The sequence below is a fragment of the Antrostomus carolinensis genome, unplaced genomic scaffold, assembly GCF_000700745.2.
Source record: "Antrostomus carolinensis isolate BGI_N321 unplaced genomic scaffold, ASM70074v2 scaffold24969, whole genome shotgun sequence".
Lineage (NCBI taxonomy): Eukaryota > Metazoa > Chordata > Aves > Caprimulgiformes > Caprimulgidae > Antrostomus > Antrostomus carolinensis.
In genome coordinates this window covers 36,443-52,354 of record NW_010339593.1, presented here as the reverse complement: position 1 = coordinate 52,354, position 15,912 = coordinate 36,443, and the positions used below count along the sequence as shown (strand labels likewise).

Below are 15,912 nucleotides of genomic sequence, written 5' to 3'. Positions count from 1 at the left end.
CTGATGAATAAACTGATACAGTACCTACTAGATGAAGCATGTTATTACAAGAAGATACACAGAATATTTTTGCTAAATGTTAAAAAAAAAAAAAAATCTGAATCCTACTCTTGGTAATTGTGTAGAAGGTTCCTCTAGGTGAAAGGAAATTTAAGTAGGTTAGTGGTTTCTTTTTTGATGTTGTTTAGTTGCCTGCAACTACAATAAAGTCTGTCAGGGCTAGTTTTCATTAAATTTGAGGAGTCTTTACATTTATGCTCGTAAACTATTCTTAGTTAGTCAGCTGTCTCTCTTCACCCTGGTAAAAATATTAGTTATACAATATTGGGTGTATATAGTAATAGCTCCTAACACTTCAGATTGATAAAAATATGAGGCAGAATCCTTGAAACAGAAAAATAAGGTGATGGTAACTTGTGTTCCTTTTAGGTTTAAGCTCAGTTGTCAGTGCATGCGCTTCAGCACCTTATGTTTTGTTAGAGTTGTGCACTCGGTACTATAAAATTTGGCCAGAATGATGGATGGAAGTAATGCAGCAAAGAGTTTAAACACAAATAGTAGTTTTTGCAAATGATTTTGCAAATTTAGACTCGGTTTTGAGGCCACTATGTTTTATTGATACAGTATTTTTACTTGTTTTTCTTGTAAATGCTTTTAAGAAATGGGTTAGTGAATTTGTATAAACCATAAAAATGTACATGCTGCTCTTAGTTCATTGAAAATGTATCTAATTTCAGGTTGGTTTTATGTCATTCAGTTAAAGGTTGAGTGCTTGAGAAAGTTAGTTGATGTTTTATTAAGAAAAATGAAAAAAATTCCTGGTTTGTATTCTAAAGAGTAGTCAACTACATTTTACATTTTTCTGTGTTCATATTTTCAGATTACAACTGATGGGAAACCCAAGATAATTGATATAATTGATACAACAGGCAGTGGAGATGTAACTACATGTACCATTGTAGAACCTAAAGATGGGGAAATCACTGGTCTTTCTGGAAGAACTTTAAAGGTGAGTATTTGGTGGTACAGGGACACCACTGGGCATCTTTTTCTCTCTTTCTTCTTTAACAACAAATTTAGGACCTCTTTTGGTTTCTGCAGAACTCACTTCCCTTTCACTAGATCTTACCCAAAATGAATACTGCGTTTGCTCATCTTCATGCAGACTGTTTGTTCGTATAAATTGATTTTACTTTTCTTGTGTCCTTATATTGAATGTTCTCTATGGCTGAATGCGAGTGTGTAGAGTTTTGTTGCGGGCTTAACAGTAATTTCATAACTCTTTGTTCACGTCAGTATCTGATATAGTTTTGTAAGCTGGCTGAAGAAAACATGCTAACACACATATCGGACATGATTCTATCTTTAAAAGTGCTGGTATTTCCCACATTTGTATAAATTACAAGAGGAATTGTGTTGAGCTTGTGGTAAGTAGTCCTAGAGACTGAAAAGTCTGTGAGGACTTAGTTGGAGGCTCACTGCATTTTCACTATGAATAGAGCAGAAATGGTGTAGAGTTTTCAGAAGGAATATGGTGAGATCTAGTAGAGGTCTCAGCTGCATGCAACTGCTGATGTTACTGACGTGTTTGTGATGGGCTGGTTAGATTGCTGAGGTGATCAAATGAGGGGGCATCAAATCTTTGCCATGCTATCAGCTTTCTTCTGAATTTTGCACAAAATACGATTATAAGGGTGAATCTGTTGTTTTCTTTTGCTGTTACTAGGAATAGTGAATCTGATATACTGAGAGTCTAAACTACAGCAAGATATGAAATTAGACATTCAGATGTTTCTCATGACCTCTAGCCATAATACCCTTTCACACTAGCTTGCTAATTTGTAGTACTACTATTTCCTCAGACCTCTACCCAAAAACATTACGTCACGGGCTGTATGTTATAAAAGAAGAGTATCAGGGCAACTGATACTTAAAGATGTTCAGTGGCAGTGTCGCACAAATTGGTACTGATCCCTTCGGAACTGGACTGAAATTGCCACATCACATTGTTGAAACTTATTGCAGTAGTGACTGTCGTGGATACAGGGAATTAAATTGTCAGTGTTTGCAAATCTGTTCTGCTAAGCTCTCTTACACAGTGTTGATTTTTTTAAAATATTTTTTGATGCTGTTTGTTAACATATTTCTGAATACACTTTTCTATAGATTCCAGCAAACTGGGTAAATCCTTCAGGCAAATATCACGTTGGCATAAAAAATGGCTATGACATCTACCCTAAAGCTCTTAAGGAGAGGATTCAGGTAAGGAATTACATTTTACTTCTGGTGTGTAGTTGTATTTCACTGTTTTGATTCTTAGTTTTTCTGGGAAACTGCAGGATGTGATTTGCTAACACTTACAGACTGCTAGCCAGAGCTTGAGAGCTGTTGTCTCACTGCTTTTCGTTTAGTTTTTACATGATCTATTTCTTCTGTGATTTTTCAGAACAATGGGGGCTGGCCTAGTGGTCCTCCTCACAGTGATCCATTGAGGAAAAAAATCTAGAAATTACTGATACCCATTTATTTTTTTCTGTGTAGCAATTGATGTTTATTTATAGTATTGCATTGAACTTTTTCAGCCCTTGTGTATCAAATCATAATTTTCAAATTATTTTTGTAGTTTTCTTGTTTTGACATCTGTATTTGTCAATATATCAAAGAACTTTTGTTTTATTTTACAGAAAGAACGCAAGGAAAAGCTCTGGGATCCTGTTCACAGGCTGGCTCTAGCAGAGGCCTGTAGGAAACAAGAAGAATTTGATGCTGCTCACAGCTCTCCCTCCCAGGTTTGTATAAGTCTAAATAAGCTTGTAAACTTGTTGTGTGCAAGAATTTGTTGTTGGTTGAGAGGATTAAAAATGTTATTGGATGAGTGAAGGAAAGATACTTGTGATTATTTTTGCAGATAACTTCCAATCAATTTAAAATCCATTTGTATATGGATGTTTGTTTGATTTGCTTAATGTTGTTAACTTTCTAAACTTAATGTCAAATATGAAAGGGGTATTACTTAAAACACTTTGTAGCGTACTTTTAGTAAGTTTTATTTTTAATTTAATATACTCTTTTTTTGAGGCTGTCATCCTTGCTGTGCTTGAAGTTGGAATCTTCTAAACATATCCTTTCTTTTCTAAACTAGATGCTATTTCAGTGAAGTACCAGAAATGCCTTGGGTCACTTCTGTATCATTTAACAACCTGGAAAAAACCTGAGGGCTTTAAATGTTAAAATTACAGTAATTAGAAATAGTTATACATAATAGGCCAAAAATAAATAGTGTACTGTTGAAGACCACTGAACTTCTAGATGTTTAAGAGTCTTACATTCTTGATGAAGTAATGAAACAAATGTATAGCATCAGAAAGGAATATAGGACTACCTGTCTTGTAATAATTTTAGAAATACTCTAACTGTATTTCTGTTGCCTTATTAGGTAAATAAGCTAATAAAGGAAGAACTTCAAAATCAAGTAGAACTGTTGAATTCCTTTGAGAAAAAATATAGTGATCCTGGCCCAGTATATGATTGTGTAGTATGGAATGATGGTGAGACCTGGAGGTAAACGCCTAAACGTGTCTAAAGTGTCTTGTTCTACACATAAAACAGCAGCTTGCATTGAAGACTTTGTTAACAGATTTAAAAAATCTACCCTCTTTATAGAGGTCTTAAATGTTATTTATTATTTGCTTTAAAATAATCATGCTGTATCACTTGGGTTTCTTGACTGATCTGATCCCAAATGAAGATGGGGTACAATGAAGTCTTAAAGACAGCATGATATAACGTGTAAGCTTGTGGGATTTTCCTCTGAGACAGAGTAAAATTGCTTTGAGTATCCATTGGTGATAGGGAAAAAGACCCAACAAAACAAAGAGAAGTCTTTGCACAAACTTTGGGATGTAATATGGCACTTTTCTTGACTCATAATGTGCATCATACAAAACAGTGGGCAAGACTTCAAATGTTTGTGTACCAGCACTAAACAGCTAGCTTTAGTAAAATTTCTTCCCTGAAGAAATTGCCTGAATTTCCATATGCTTGCTTTTCAAAGACAGATTTATTTGAATTTAATAGCACTTGGAAAATCAGTTTAGAGATCTTTCTAGTTTCTGAATCTAAGTGTAAACAGACAGGTTTAAAAATACTGACTTAAAAAAGCAAGATACCATAAATGCAGAACCAGGCTTCTTGAAGTCTATGTGGTACTCTTTGCTGGGGGCTGGGGAGCTAACCAAAAGATTGCAGCAGCTCAAAAATTGCCTTTTTTTGTTGTTTTTGTCTACAGAGCCTGCATAGATACAAGTGAGAGTGGTGACTTAAGTAGCTGTACAGTGCTGAGAACCTACAAAGAGGCTCAGGAATATGGATCTTTCGGAACATCTGAGATGTTGAATTATTCTGTTAATATATATGATGATGGAAACCTTCTTTCCATTGTGACAAGTGGAGGTAAATGAAAATAATCTTAAGAAAATTTTGCAGCTAAGTAGGCATCAGGAGAAGTGGCACTTTTTATTGGGTCCTGATTCTGATACTTGGGATGGCTCAAGGCAGCTGTCTTAATACAGCATTCATTACTGTGGCAATCAGGATCGATATTCACACCTTATTACCAAAATTGCTCGCACCTTATCTGAAATATTGTCAGCTTTGGATTCATATGCATGTATACATAGCTGTGTATGTTTAGGTACTCTTTAAGGTGTTCCTGCATCTTAAAGCCTAATACCGAGGGAACCTTCTTTCAAAGTACCTTTTTTGTTTTGTTTCTTACATATAGGGTGGTGATTGATTTTTTTTTTTTTTTTTTTTTTAGTTGCTGTTCTTTGTGCTTGTGTAATTTAAGAATCTTAAGTAAGACATCCATGAGCAAAAGGGATATTTATCTTAGTTTATCCCAAATTTTTTGTGATGGCAGGTGTCACTGTAGCTGTAGCTCCAACCACTTTGAACCCATATTTATATGTTCGTTATATGATCATGCTTTTGTAAACATCCTGAATGGTTTAGGTGATATGGCTGTATTTGATTTGAAAAATGTTCTTAATTTCTCCTTAAATTATACTGTCTCAGTAGAACTACAGAAGCAATTCTGTTTTCTAAGTTGGTGGTAATATTTTGAGAGTTTCCTTTTTATGCTTCTGTTTGTCTACTTTATCTACTTTCTGATAGAAGCAAGGATGCTATTGACCTTCCTGGCCTCCTGGGCACACTGCTGGCTCATGCTCAGCCAGCTGTTGGCCAACACCCCCAGGTCCTTTTCTGCCTGGCAGCTTTCCAGCCACTCTGCCCCAGGCCTGTAGCATTGCAGGGGATTGTTGTGACCCAGGTGCAGGACCCGGCACTGAGCCTTGTTGAACCTCATACAATTGGCCTTGGCCCATCGATCCAGCCTGTGCAGATCCCTCTGTAGAGCCTTCCTACCCTCCACCAGATCATCATTCCCGCCCAGCTTGGTGTTGTTTGCAGATGTACTGAGGGTGCACTTGATCCCCTCATCCAGATCATTGATAAAGATATTAAACAGAACTGTCCCCAACACTGAGCCCTGGGGAACCCCACTTGTGACCGGCCACAAACTGGATTTATATACTTAGAGCTTAATAAGTGAAAATTGCTTGAGCTGTAGTATCTTAAATTGGTATAAATGAATTTCACTAAACATAGTGATACGACTTTTCATTTGCTCAGGAGCACATGGAACACACGTGGCTAGTATCGCAGCTGGATACTTTCCAGAAGAACCAGAACGAAATGGTGTGGCTCCTGGAGCTCAGATTCTTGCAATCAAGATTGGTGATACAAGACTAAGTACAATGGAAACTGGCACTGGTCTAATAAGAGCTGTGAGTATTCACTGAATAAATGATTAATCACAGCAGTGTGACTTAATTGTAGAATATTGTAGAACACTTTCTGCTCTAATTGCTTATAGGCTGTGTTTTTATGGTTTTAGACTATTTCTATCAAAAAACCCAATAACCAAACACCCACCTTCCCCCCCTCCACTAAAAAAATCTAACCAAACAAAAATAACCCAACCGAAAAAAAGCCCCCACAAAACCAACCAGAATATATTTTAAAACATAATCTTAAGGCTAATGTTTTAATATGAAACAAGACCTCTGTTGCATAGAGCACTTATAGGGTTTTTCAGACTGAGTTGCAGTATGTCTGGCTAGCTTGACACATAGGCTAAGTTACTTGAATGCTTTTTTAAGTTCCTTATTCTGTCTTATGAGTGTATTTCTTAAAAATTTACTTAGATAACTATAGAATACTTAAATACTTAAATAAATCTAGAGTAGAGACTAGTATCTACCCATGTGGCTGAATTCATTTTAACTCTTTCTTAAGAGTGAGGAAAAATATCAATCCTTTTTAATGATGAGAGGCCCAAGGCCTTTTCCATATAGTGAGTTGATGAGGAAAAATTTTACATGAGAGAAGGAACTGAAAATAGAAAATCATATTTGTGGCCCGTAGAATATCTTGCAATAGCAACATGAAGATGTTCAATAATGTTTTTGTGACTTTTTAGAATTTAACCAAACTGCACAGGAAAGGAGAATTTTATGTTATTGAGGGACAGACATTTGAGACAATACTAATGATGTTTGCTTCTCTTAGGGTAATGCCTTAATTTATAGCTTGGAACATGTCAAGAAAAAGAGTATTCAGGGACTGTTTGGTTTTTTCATTCTGTTTGTTCATTTTGCAAATACCAGTTAAGTAACTGATTGAAGTAAATTAACTTTTCTTTTATGTAGTCAAAAGAAATGTATCCCTTTTTCTTAGATCTGTAGCAGATCAGTTTGAGCAGATGTTTGTTCTATGACTAGTATGCATTTTGGCTTTTATTTTTACTTTATCAGATGATAGAAGCAATAAAATACAAATGTGATCTTGTCAACTATAGCTATGGAGAGGCAACACATTGGCCAAATGCTGGGTGAGTACCACTATGGTTAATATAAAGTATTCTAATATCACAGAAATGGAGTTAGATTTGTTGAGCTTTGTGTAAGTGAACTGTCAGTAAGAGTGAATTGTCCAGGGCCAAATTATTCATATACATTAAACTGTTGCAGTTTACATTTTTAGCTATCTTTGAAAGTTAAGTAAACCTGTCAAAAGTGCTATTAATGTCTAATACAAAGAATATTTTAGACAATAAAGAATTTTTGTAGTTGGAACACCACATAATCTGTGGGGTTTTTTTGAAGACCTAATATTGCTACATAACTGTTACTCCTTTTTAAAACTAGAAAATATCTTTTGTGGTCGAATTCTGTACTGGAACTGCCTCTGCTAGGTGTGGGAAGCAGGCTGCATAGTATTGTTTGTTCTGTGACTGGCCACAGAGATTCTGCTAGAAATGGGAGTTTTGTCCTCTGCAAAGAAAACAATATTGTTGATGAAATGACTTACTTTATTTTCTCTTACATCAGGAGAATTTGTGAAGTAATTAATGAAGCAGTGTGGAAACACAATGTAATCTATGTTTCAAGTGCAGGAAATAATGGCCCTTGCCTTTCTACAGTAGGATGTCCTGGGGGAACTACATCTAGTGTAATAGGTAAATAATTCATTTTGGAAAAAAAAAAAGATTGACAGTATTCAGCTTCTGTCTTTTCAAGCTTTGTACTTGTGTTACATGTTTGAGATCATCAGTTGATTGCTGAACTAAATCTAAAAAAAATAAATTACTGCTGGGCTACAAGATTAATTCTCAGGGAGGCACTTTCTGTATGCTTAGGTATAAAATTTTAGGTTGTTATCTTCTGACAGTTCAAGACCTTATTTATGAAAAAGGCAGATGGTCTTGATTTGATGTAGCTTTGTATAAAACTTTTAAAACAACTCTTTGTAATCTGACCTATTTGAAGACTCCAAGATTATTTTTTTTTTTACTGTAACTCTCTGAGCACCCACTTCACTTAGACCATAAGCTGCTGGTAAATGCAACTCATGAAAAATATAAGCAAGTTGGATTCTAAATCTTCTGGAAAGTCTTGCAATGCATTCTAAATTGGCAGAACCACAGTTTTAGAGTATCTGTCTTCTTCAGATACTCTCATTTCTTTTTTTAGTGATACAGAGCTTTTTAATTTAGATATAAAATAATCCCATGACATGACCTAGACAAGTTCTTCTAGGGAAGAATTCTTTAAGCTGCAGTGCCACATCTGTGAAAGTCTTAGTGGCATAGAATTGGCTTTTCTGAGGTGGTAGTGTATGTTTCTGATATTTCAATGAAAGATTGAAGTACAAGACTTAGCAAAATGTCTAGTGTTCAGGGATAGCTTCCCTGGTCTTAATTTTTATATAAATCCTCTGATGCCACGTTACTGCATTACACAAGATGCTTGTTAAATCTCAGAATTCTCATGCAAGGAGACTAGCATGTAGTCTTGGAAGTTGGAGAGACACTATTTCAGGACAGCCAATAAAAGTAATGCTGATTACTGTCTGAAAGTTAATGTGCAACTACTCCCCTACTGAGACTGGGGGTTGGAACCAGAACTAACAAGCTCTTTCCAGGTATGCATTGACTTTGCTCTTACAGTGCATCTACTCTGTCAGTTCACCTTGCTGCTTGTATCGCTCTAGAGTCTGGGTGACTATTCACCCTGTGTGAAAAGTACCTTCCTCCTTGTCCTCCATCGGGAGTGAACCAGATGGGGGAGGGGGGGGGGTTGGGTTTTTTTGAGGGCAAGGCAAAATACAGTCAGCGAGTTGGCTTAGTTCACCCAAGACAGTATGGACGTGGACCTTGACAAATTTGTTTGTAAGTGTGGTGTGGTGCTATTCTACCATCCTAATAGTGCTTATGCAATTAAAAAAATGATGTGTACACTTTAGAATAGGTACATGGCATGGATGCACTGTGTGTCCTTGACATCACGTTCTAAAAATACAACTTTATCAGCCTTTCCTCGTACAGGAAAGTAATGACTCATCCCTGTGTTTGAGATGTGGGGGTATGGCCATCTTTACACTTGCTTTGTAAAAATGTTTGGATTTAATGAGATGGAAAATGTGCATTTTAAATGTCAAGCAAAAATTCCTGTAATGAATTTAAAACACTGAAATATTTTATTATTACTTTTAATAAAAATTTGTTGACATCTGAAATACTTGAATGATTTTTACAGGTGTTGGTGCCTATGTATCACCTGACATGATGGTTGCTGAATACTCTTTAAGAGAAAAACTGCCAGCAAATCAATATACTTGGTCATCCAGAGGGCCTAGGTAGGTTATGCTAAAAGAACAAATTCATTACTTTGGGGATTCAGGTTTTGTAATTCAAAATCTAAAAATCGGTCATTAATACTGGAATAGAAGTATTTCTTTCCCATGGGAAGAGTGTAGGCAGCCTGCTGTTCTTGGAAGGCATTTGTATGTCAGGCTCTAGAACTCCTCGGGAATGGGGAAGACCACTGTACTGCCTTGGAACAACTTGTATGTTTTGGGAAAATGTATTTGATGAGCACAAACCTATTCAAAGATTATAAAAGTTGTTGAAAAGTTGTTTGGAAATTTGTTCTTTTTCTGAAATTTATTTTTTCAGAAGACTTTTTCCATAGCATTTATTTCATTAAGTTAGTGTGGTGAAGTTAACTGTTCTGTTAGTGTTGGAGATTAAAAGAAATACTGTTATTGCAGTGGTGTTGCTTCTGGCTTCAGTGACACTTCTGTGGTGGTTCAACTTATTCAAGAAAAAAATACTTTTCTACCTCACGTTATAGAAGATTATCTCAAAGATCTATAAAAGAAAATCTAGGGGCAATGAAAACTTCAATTTTTATTCAGCATCTCAGAAGCATTTGATAGTAGTGTGGTAACCAAAAGAAGAAGAAATGAATAGCATCTCTTCCTGAGTTCTTGCCTGTGTTTAGCCTTTGGAATTGTTCTTGTGAGTCGTGGAGTTACTCTATACTGTCTTTTGTAGTTTAGCCTACAATAGTTTTGGGTGAAGAAAAAAGTAAAAAAACGTAGCTTGACGATGAACCTTGGTTTATTTGCTGGTTATGTAGTGAATCCTTCCCTGTTAGCATTGGTCTTTAGAGTTAGCTGTCATGGTATTTGTATATTTACAGGCAATTATATTTTTCCAAGAATCTTATTATGCAAAGTTGTCATGTTTCATGTAGGGAAAAGAAAAATGTCTTCTCTGCCTTCAGCTGAGAAAGGGAGATTTGTAATTAATATTGGTGTACATAAGTACACACATATATATAAAAACCAAAATTTTGTGTACTTTGTCACTTTGCATTGTAAAATAGTCAGAATGAGCATACATAAGGTGAAAGGCCCAAGTCTGGCCAAAGGAGGATTCCTTTTTTGTAGGGTGCAACATGCAGGTGACTGGAGAGTTCCTGAAGCTTTGCTAGAGCAGACTTGGGGATCAGTCTGTGTGATTGAGCACTAGAGGCTTTCAGGCAGATACACTGTGCACTGCTTGGCCAGAAATATCACAGTACTGGACCTGTTGTTTATATAGAGCTGTCATAAAATATGTCCAAACATTACATTACAGTATCATACAGAGAGTGCTCTGATTTGGGGCAGATTTTAGACATGTGAAGCTGTTAGTGTGGGATATAAATACCCTAAAATACCCTGCCTCTCCACAGAACTTAATAGCTCAGGCGCAGTGCTGCCCTTAAACTGCTGCAGTTTTGTCTATCCGGAGCAAGGAAGATGGAGTATGGTTGGCTCATACAGCTGAAAACTACATGATGCTTTAACTGTGATGCAGGTCCATTCTCAGATATGCTTGGGCAAGAAAGAAAGGTGGCTTAGGTCCAGCTGATCCTCGTCCACCTCCTGACAGTCCTTTTTTTTGTCTCCTGCACTTGGTCTTCTTGTCTCAGCTTCTGTATTGTAATGCATCATCTGACCTGGTAGTGAAGTGGCAACATGCAAAATTAGAGATCTGGATTTTTGATCTTTTCTAATTTTCCTCTCCCTTTTACTGTTTTTCTTTAAAAATAATAACTGTTGAATCAGCTATGTAGACTACTAATTTATATATTGAAGTGTTTAATAGGTTTGTTTGTGGGCATTTTCTGATTCAAATCCCAGAAGATATTCTGCTGACTAAACTGAAGCATAGTGAAGAATATTGAAGTAGTGAAAGTTTAGAAAACTTTTACTGTAAAACAGGCGTAGCTGGTGACTAATATGACAATTTAAATGGCTACTTAGTGGCATACTTTTTCTTGAGTTTAATGGGTTAATGGATTTAGTGAAGTAATATACTTGTGCATGTTCCCTGAATCTAAAATTATCTTTTTAAGTTCATTAATAACTTCAAGATAAAGTGTGCAGAAAAAAAATGTTTGTGTTTCAACCACTGTGTTTTTACCCTAGCACTGATGGAGCCCTTGGAGTAAGTATCAGTGCCCCAGGAGGTGCTATTGCTTCTGTTCCAAACTGGACTCTGCGAGGAACACAACTCATGAATGGCACATCCATGTCTTCTCCCAATGCATGTGGAGGCATTGCGTTAGTGTTGTCAGGTAATGTGCTACAATGTTAAATATAGATGCATAGTCTAAAAGAGATTAGATACTTTTTCCTCTTAAAAAAAAAAAATGCAATAACTTTCAAATTTTCTGTTGTATCCAATAATACCCTTATTTTAATTTCAGGACTCAAGGCTAATGATGTTCAGTACACTGTTCATTCTGTCAGAAGAGCTTTAGAAAATACTGCAGTGAAAGCTGAAAACGTAGAAGTGTTTGCGCAAGGACATGGTATTATTCAGGTACTTGCTAGCAAAAAAAACCCTAATGTAATATAAACAACTGTCAGTGGAAAACTAACCCACAAAAGAAGAGCAGCTTTCTAGGTGATTCTTGATTCTTAGATCAGACTGAGGGAGAAGAAGGGAATGTAGTGGGAGGGAAGGAGGAATGAGATGGTTCTTTCAGTTTCAGCATGCAGTTAGTGTAGAAAAAGTGTTTTAACTGGACTCATTCTTAGACTGACCAAAAAAATATGTGGACATAGAAGTGGGATGTGGGTTTTTACCACCCACATATGGATTTGGATGGTTAAATTCTGTCCCAGTGTCCAAACGTGTTTTTATGCTATTGTCAGAGAAAGCTGAACTTGTTCTGTGCAGACAAAAGTGGGAACTCTTTAAGTTCTGGGCAGTGAAAACACTCAGATACCTGTGCTGGTTCACAAAGCAGTACAGCTGCAGTTGTGCAATGACTGAACTGCACTGAAAAGTCTTGAGTGTTCGTTGTATCCTTTGGACTTCTAAGTAGCTTAGAAATCTGTGATGTGATCCTTTGTATGATGAAGGCATAGTGAATTACAGTCTCCTTATGCATAAGCTTAGGATTTTAGAAAGCTGCTGCTGTTTTTTGCATACAGTCACTTCCATCCTGGCCAAATAGACATAATGAGGTTTTGCTCTCATGCTTAAAGATGGTAGATTAAATGCTTAGCCCTAAGCTCATGTTCTGGAGATGTGAGGACCTAGTAGATAATGCCCCCTAAGCAATTCTGTAACGCTAAGTTTGATAGAGAAGGCAACAATGATGGTAGCCTTATCAAATGGAAAACATTGCCACAGAAAAATGACATGCACCAGTCATATCTTACAATTTAGTAGTCTGTGATTAAAGCATGTGTTAAAACAGATGGTTAAAACCCTGATCTGGGAGACCAAGGTTCTTGTATGTCCACTTCTCTCAAAGGAGAGTGCCATAATTTCCACTGGTGAAGGTAGCTCACTGTGAAGTAGAAGAGATTTTATATAAAACCTACATGGGCATCCCATATTGCTTGTCTCTTTTGAACTGCTCAACTTCTTGTACCGTATAAAAGGTTTAAATGCTTAAGTAGTGTTGTTCCACATATGAGAAAGGCACCTAAATTAGTGTAGTAGGTTTGGGCCTTTGAAGTCCTCTTTGTCTTTGAAGTAATCTCTGAAAACTTTTGTTATGTATCTTTTGACAGATTTATAGCAAGGAGATTTGTCTTTTTTTTTTTTTTTATGTTCTTGACTTCGTGTGGCTGTTGCAGACTGAAAATATTGCCTCATTCTCAGTATACTGAGTATCGTGTAAGGCACAGTCAGTTGCCTCAGGTAGCACCTGAGTTACTTCACTGTTTGTTGCTGTGCTTACTGAACACTTCATATTGAAGGTAATAGGAATAAATTACTAGTAAGTTAAAAATTGTTAATTGAGAACATTTTCTTTTTAACAGATTGATAAAGCCTATGACTACCTCATTCAGAATTCATCGTTCACAAATAACATAGGCTTTACAGTTACTGTCGGCAGCAACCGTGGCATCTACCTCAGAGATCCTGTCCAGATAGCGGCACCTTCTGATCATGGGGTTGGCATAGAACCTGTCTTTCCTGAGAATACAGGTAGAAAAAGGCTTTTGCATGCAGGGGTGTGGAGGGGGAGAGGAGAGGGAAATAAAGTGTAATCTTTAAACAAAAAAGCTGTGATAATGAGGAGTGGTAGGCATCTGTACTGTAAAAGGAGTAAGTGCAACTCTAAATTCCATGATAAGTGAAGGTATGCAGCTAAACAACTTTTCCACTCTAACCTGAGACTTATAACTACAGCACTTCCATGTTTTGGGGGAGTCTGTTGCTTCATGCTTCCTCTCACTGCAAAAAGGGATCTCTCTTTTTTCCAAAGAAATTTAAAGCAAAGTTGAAGGGCCAGAGAAGAACGTGGAAAAATAATCAAATATCCCTAGCAATATTTAAAAGCCATACCTTTCTCTGTAGGGGGTACCCCTGGCACTCTTTGTTTTGATGTGGTTATCAGTCATCATATTTGTTGGAGCTGTCTTGTATTTTCTGAACCAAGTATGTTGTCTTATTTGGTACTGTACTAACCTATACAATTGGACTAAACAGGATGTAACAGGGTCTTTTTTGAGCTATAATTCAATTTTTTGGCTTGGAACGAAGGAGGCTGGGGTGAATAGATAAGCTTCAGAATCAGTGCAATAGCTTTTTATTGGATTTCTCTGCATTAGGCAAGATTTTGTATTTATACAAGAAAGTTTATACCTGCTTCCAGACTACGTTGTGGACAATTGAAGCGTTGCTTACTAGCTTACCTTTGACTTTGTCAGGTTTGAGTGTTTCAGTGAGGAAATCTTCCAGGTTGACTACAACCTTTATTTTACTGTACACTGCTCCTTTTTTTTCCAAGTTAAAAGAAATAGTATACAACACTGTCCTCTGTGGAGAATCTGACATCCAGGGACTCCTAAGGAATTAGTTTCTATTACATTTTATTGTGCATTTTAATGGCAAATACAGAATCACAGAATGGTAGGGATTGGAAGGGACCTCTGGAGATCATCTTACTCCAACCTGCCAAAGCAGGTACATCTAGAGCAGGTTGCACAGGACTGCATCCGGGTGGGTTCTGAGTATCCCCAGAGAAGGAGACTCCACAACCTCTCTGGGCAGCCTGTCCCAGTGCTCTGGCACCCTCAAAATAAGTTTTCCTCATCTTCAGATGGAAGCTCCTGTGTTCCAGTTTGTGCCTGTTGCCCCTTGCCCTATTGCTGGCCACCACTGAAAAGAGTCTGGCCCCATCCTCTCAACACCTGCCCTTCAGATATTTATAAGCATTGATAAGATCCCCTCTCAGTCTCTTTTTCTCCAGGCTAAACAAACCCAGTTCTCTCAGCCTTTCCTCATAAGAGAGATGATCCAGTCTCCTGATCATCTTTGTAGCCCTCCACTGGACTTTCTCCAGTAGTTCCTGATATTTCTTGGGCTGACGAACCCACAACTGGACAGAGTACTCCAGATGTGGCCTCACTAGGGTGCAGTAGAGAGGGAAGATAGCTTCCCTTGACCTGCTGGCCACACTTTTTAATGCATCCCAGGATGCCATTGGCCTTCTTGGACATGAGGGCACATTGCTGGCTCATGTTGTCCACCAGGACTCCCAGGTCCTTCTCCCCAGAGCTGCTTTCCAGCAGGTCAACCCCCAACCTGTACTGTTGCATGGACTTGTTCTTCCCGAGGTGCAGGACTCTACATTTGTCTTTGTTGAACTTCATTAGGTTCTTCTCCATCCAGCCTGTCCAGATCTTGTTGAATGGCTGCACAGCCTTCTGCTGTATCAAGCACTCTTCCCAACTCTGTATCTTCAGCAAAATGGCTGAGGGTGCCCTCTGTCCCTTCATCCTGGTCATTGATGAATATGTTGAACAAGGGTGGACCTAGGACTGACCCCTGGGAAACATCACTAGCTACAGGCTTCCAGCTAGACTCTGCGTGGCTGAGCCCTGCTGTTCAGCCAGTTCTCGATCCACCGCACTGTCCCCTCATCTAACCCACTCTTCCTGAGCTTACTTAGGAGATTGTAGTGGGAGGCAGTGTCGAAAGTCTTGCTGAAGTCAAGGCAGACAACATCCACTGCTCTCCCCTCGTCTACTCAGGCAGTCATACTGTCTTATAGTAGAATACATGCACACATTTGTGTTACTGACCTGTTTTTTAACTTTGTTTCTTGACAGAAAACACTGAAAGAATATCTCTCCAGCTTCATTTAGCTTTAACTTCCAATGCGACGTGGGTCCAGTGTCCCACTCATTTAGAGCTTATGAACCAGTGTCGACACATAAATATCCGTGTGGATCCACGTGGCCTGAGAGAAGGACTGCATTATACAGAGGTATTGGAGTATTGGTGTTTTCAGCAAGATCGTGTGCCCTTCCCTTTTCATGTGGTCTCTGTCAACTTTTCATAGATGTAATTCTTAAGGAAGTAAAAGCTGTAGGCTGTATGGACAAGAAAATACTGCCCCACTCCACTATACAGTCTGAATCCAGGATTCAGCAATAGTTATACTATGAAGTGTTGTATAGCACATGCCAATGGGACTTTGAGTA

General features: G+C 37.7%; 1 protein-coding gene across 1 annotated transcript in view; it reads left to right on the top strand.

Annotated features, from left to right (window-relative positions):
* Positions 1 to 880: 880 nt before the first annotated feature.
* Positions 881 to 15,912, top strand: part of TPP2 (tripeptidyl peptidase 2) — a gene marked incomplete at its 5' end in the record, with an annotated part of 48,726 nt that continues 33,694 nt past the window's right edge. Inside the window, 13 exons of the mRNA XM_010175909.1 lie at positions 881 to 1,009; positions 2,167 to 2,262; positions 2,685 to 2,789; positions 3,437 to 3,561; positions 4,289 to 4,452; positions 5,695 to 5,849; positions 6,879 to 6,955; positions 7,455 to 7,582; positions 9,162 to 9,261; positions 11,386 to 11,534; positions 11,667 to 11,782; positions 13,240 to 13,408; positions 15,538 to 15,695. Of these exons, the coding sequence (XP_010174211.1) occupies positions 881 to 1,009; positions 2,167 to 2,262; positions 2,685 to 2,789; positions 3,437 to 3,561; positions 4,289 to 4,452; positions 5,695 to 5,849; positions 6,879 to 6,955; positions 7,455 to 7,582; positions 9,162 to 9,261; positions 11,386 to 11,534; positions 11,667 to 11,782; positions 13,240 to 13,408; positions 15,538 to 15,695 (1,671 nt within the window). The remainder of the gene's footprint in view (positions 1,010 to 2,166; positions 2,263 to 2,684; positions 2,790 to 3,436; positions 3,562 to 4,288; positions 4,453 to 5,694; positions 5,850 to 6,878; positions 6,956 to 7,454; positions 7,583 to 9,161; positions 9,262 to 11,385; positions 11,535 to 11,666; positions 11,783 to 13,239; positions 13,409 to 15,537; positions 15,696 to 15,912) is intronic.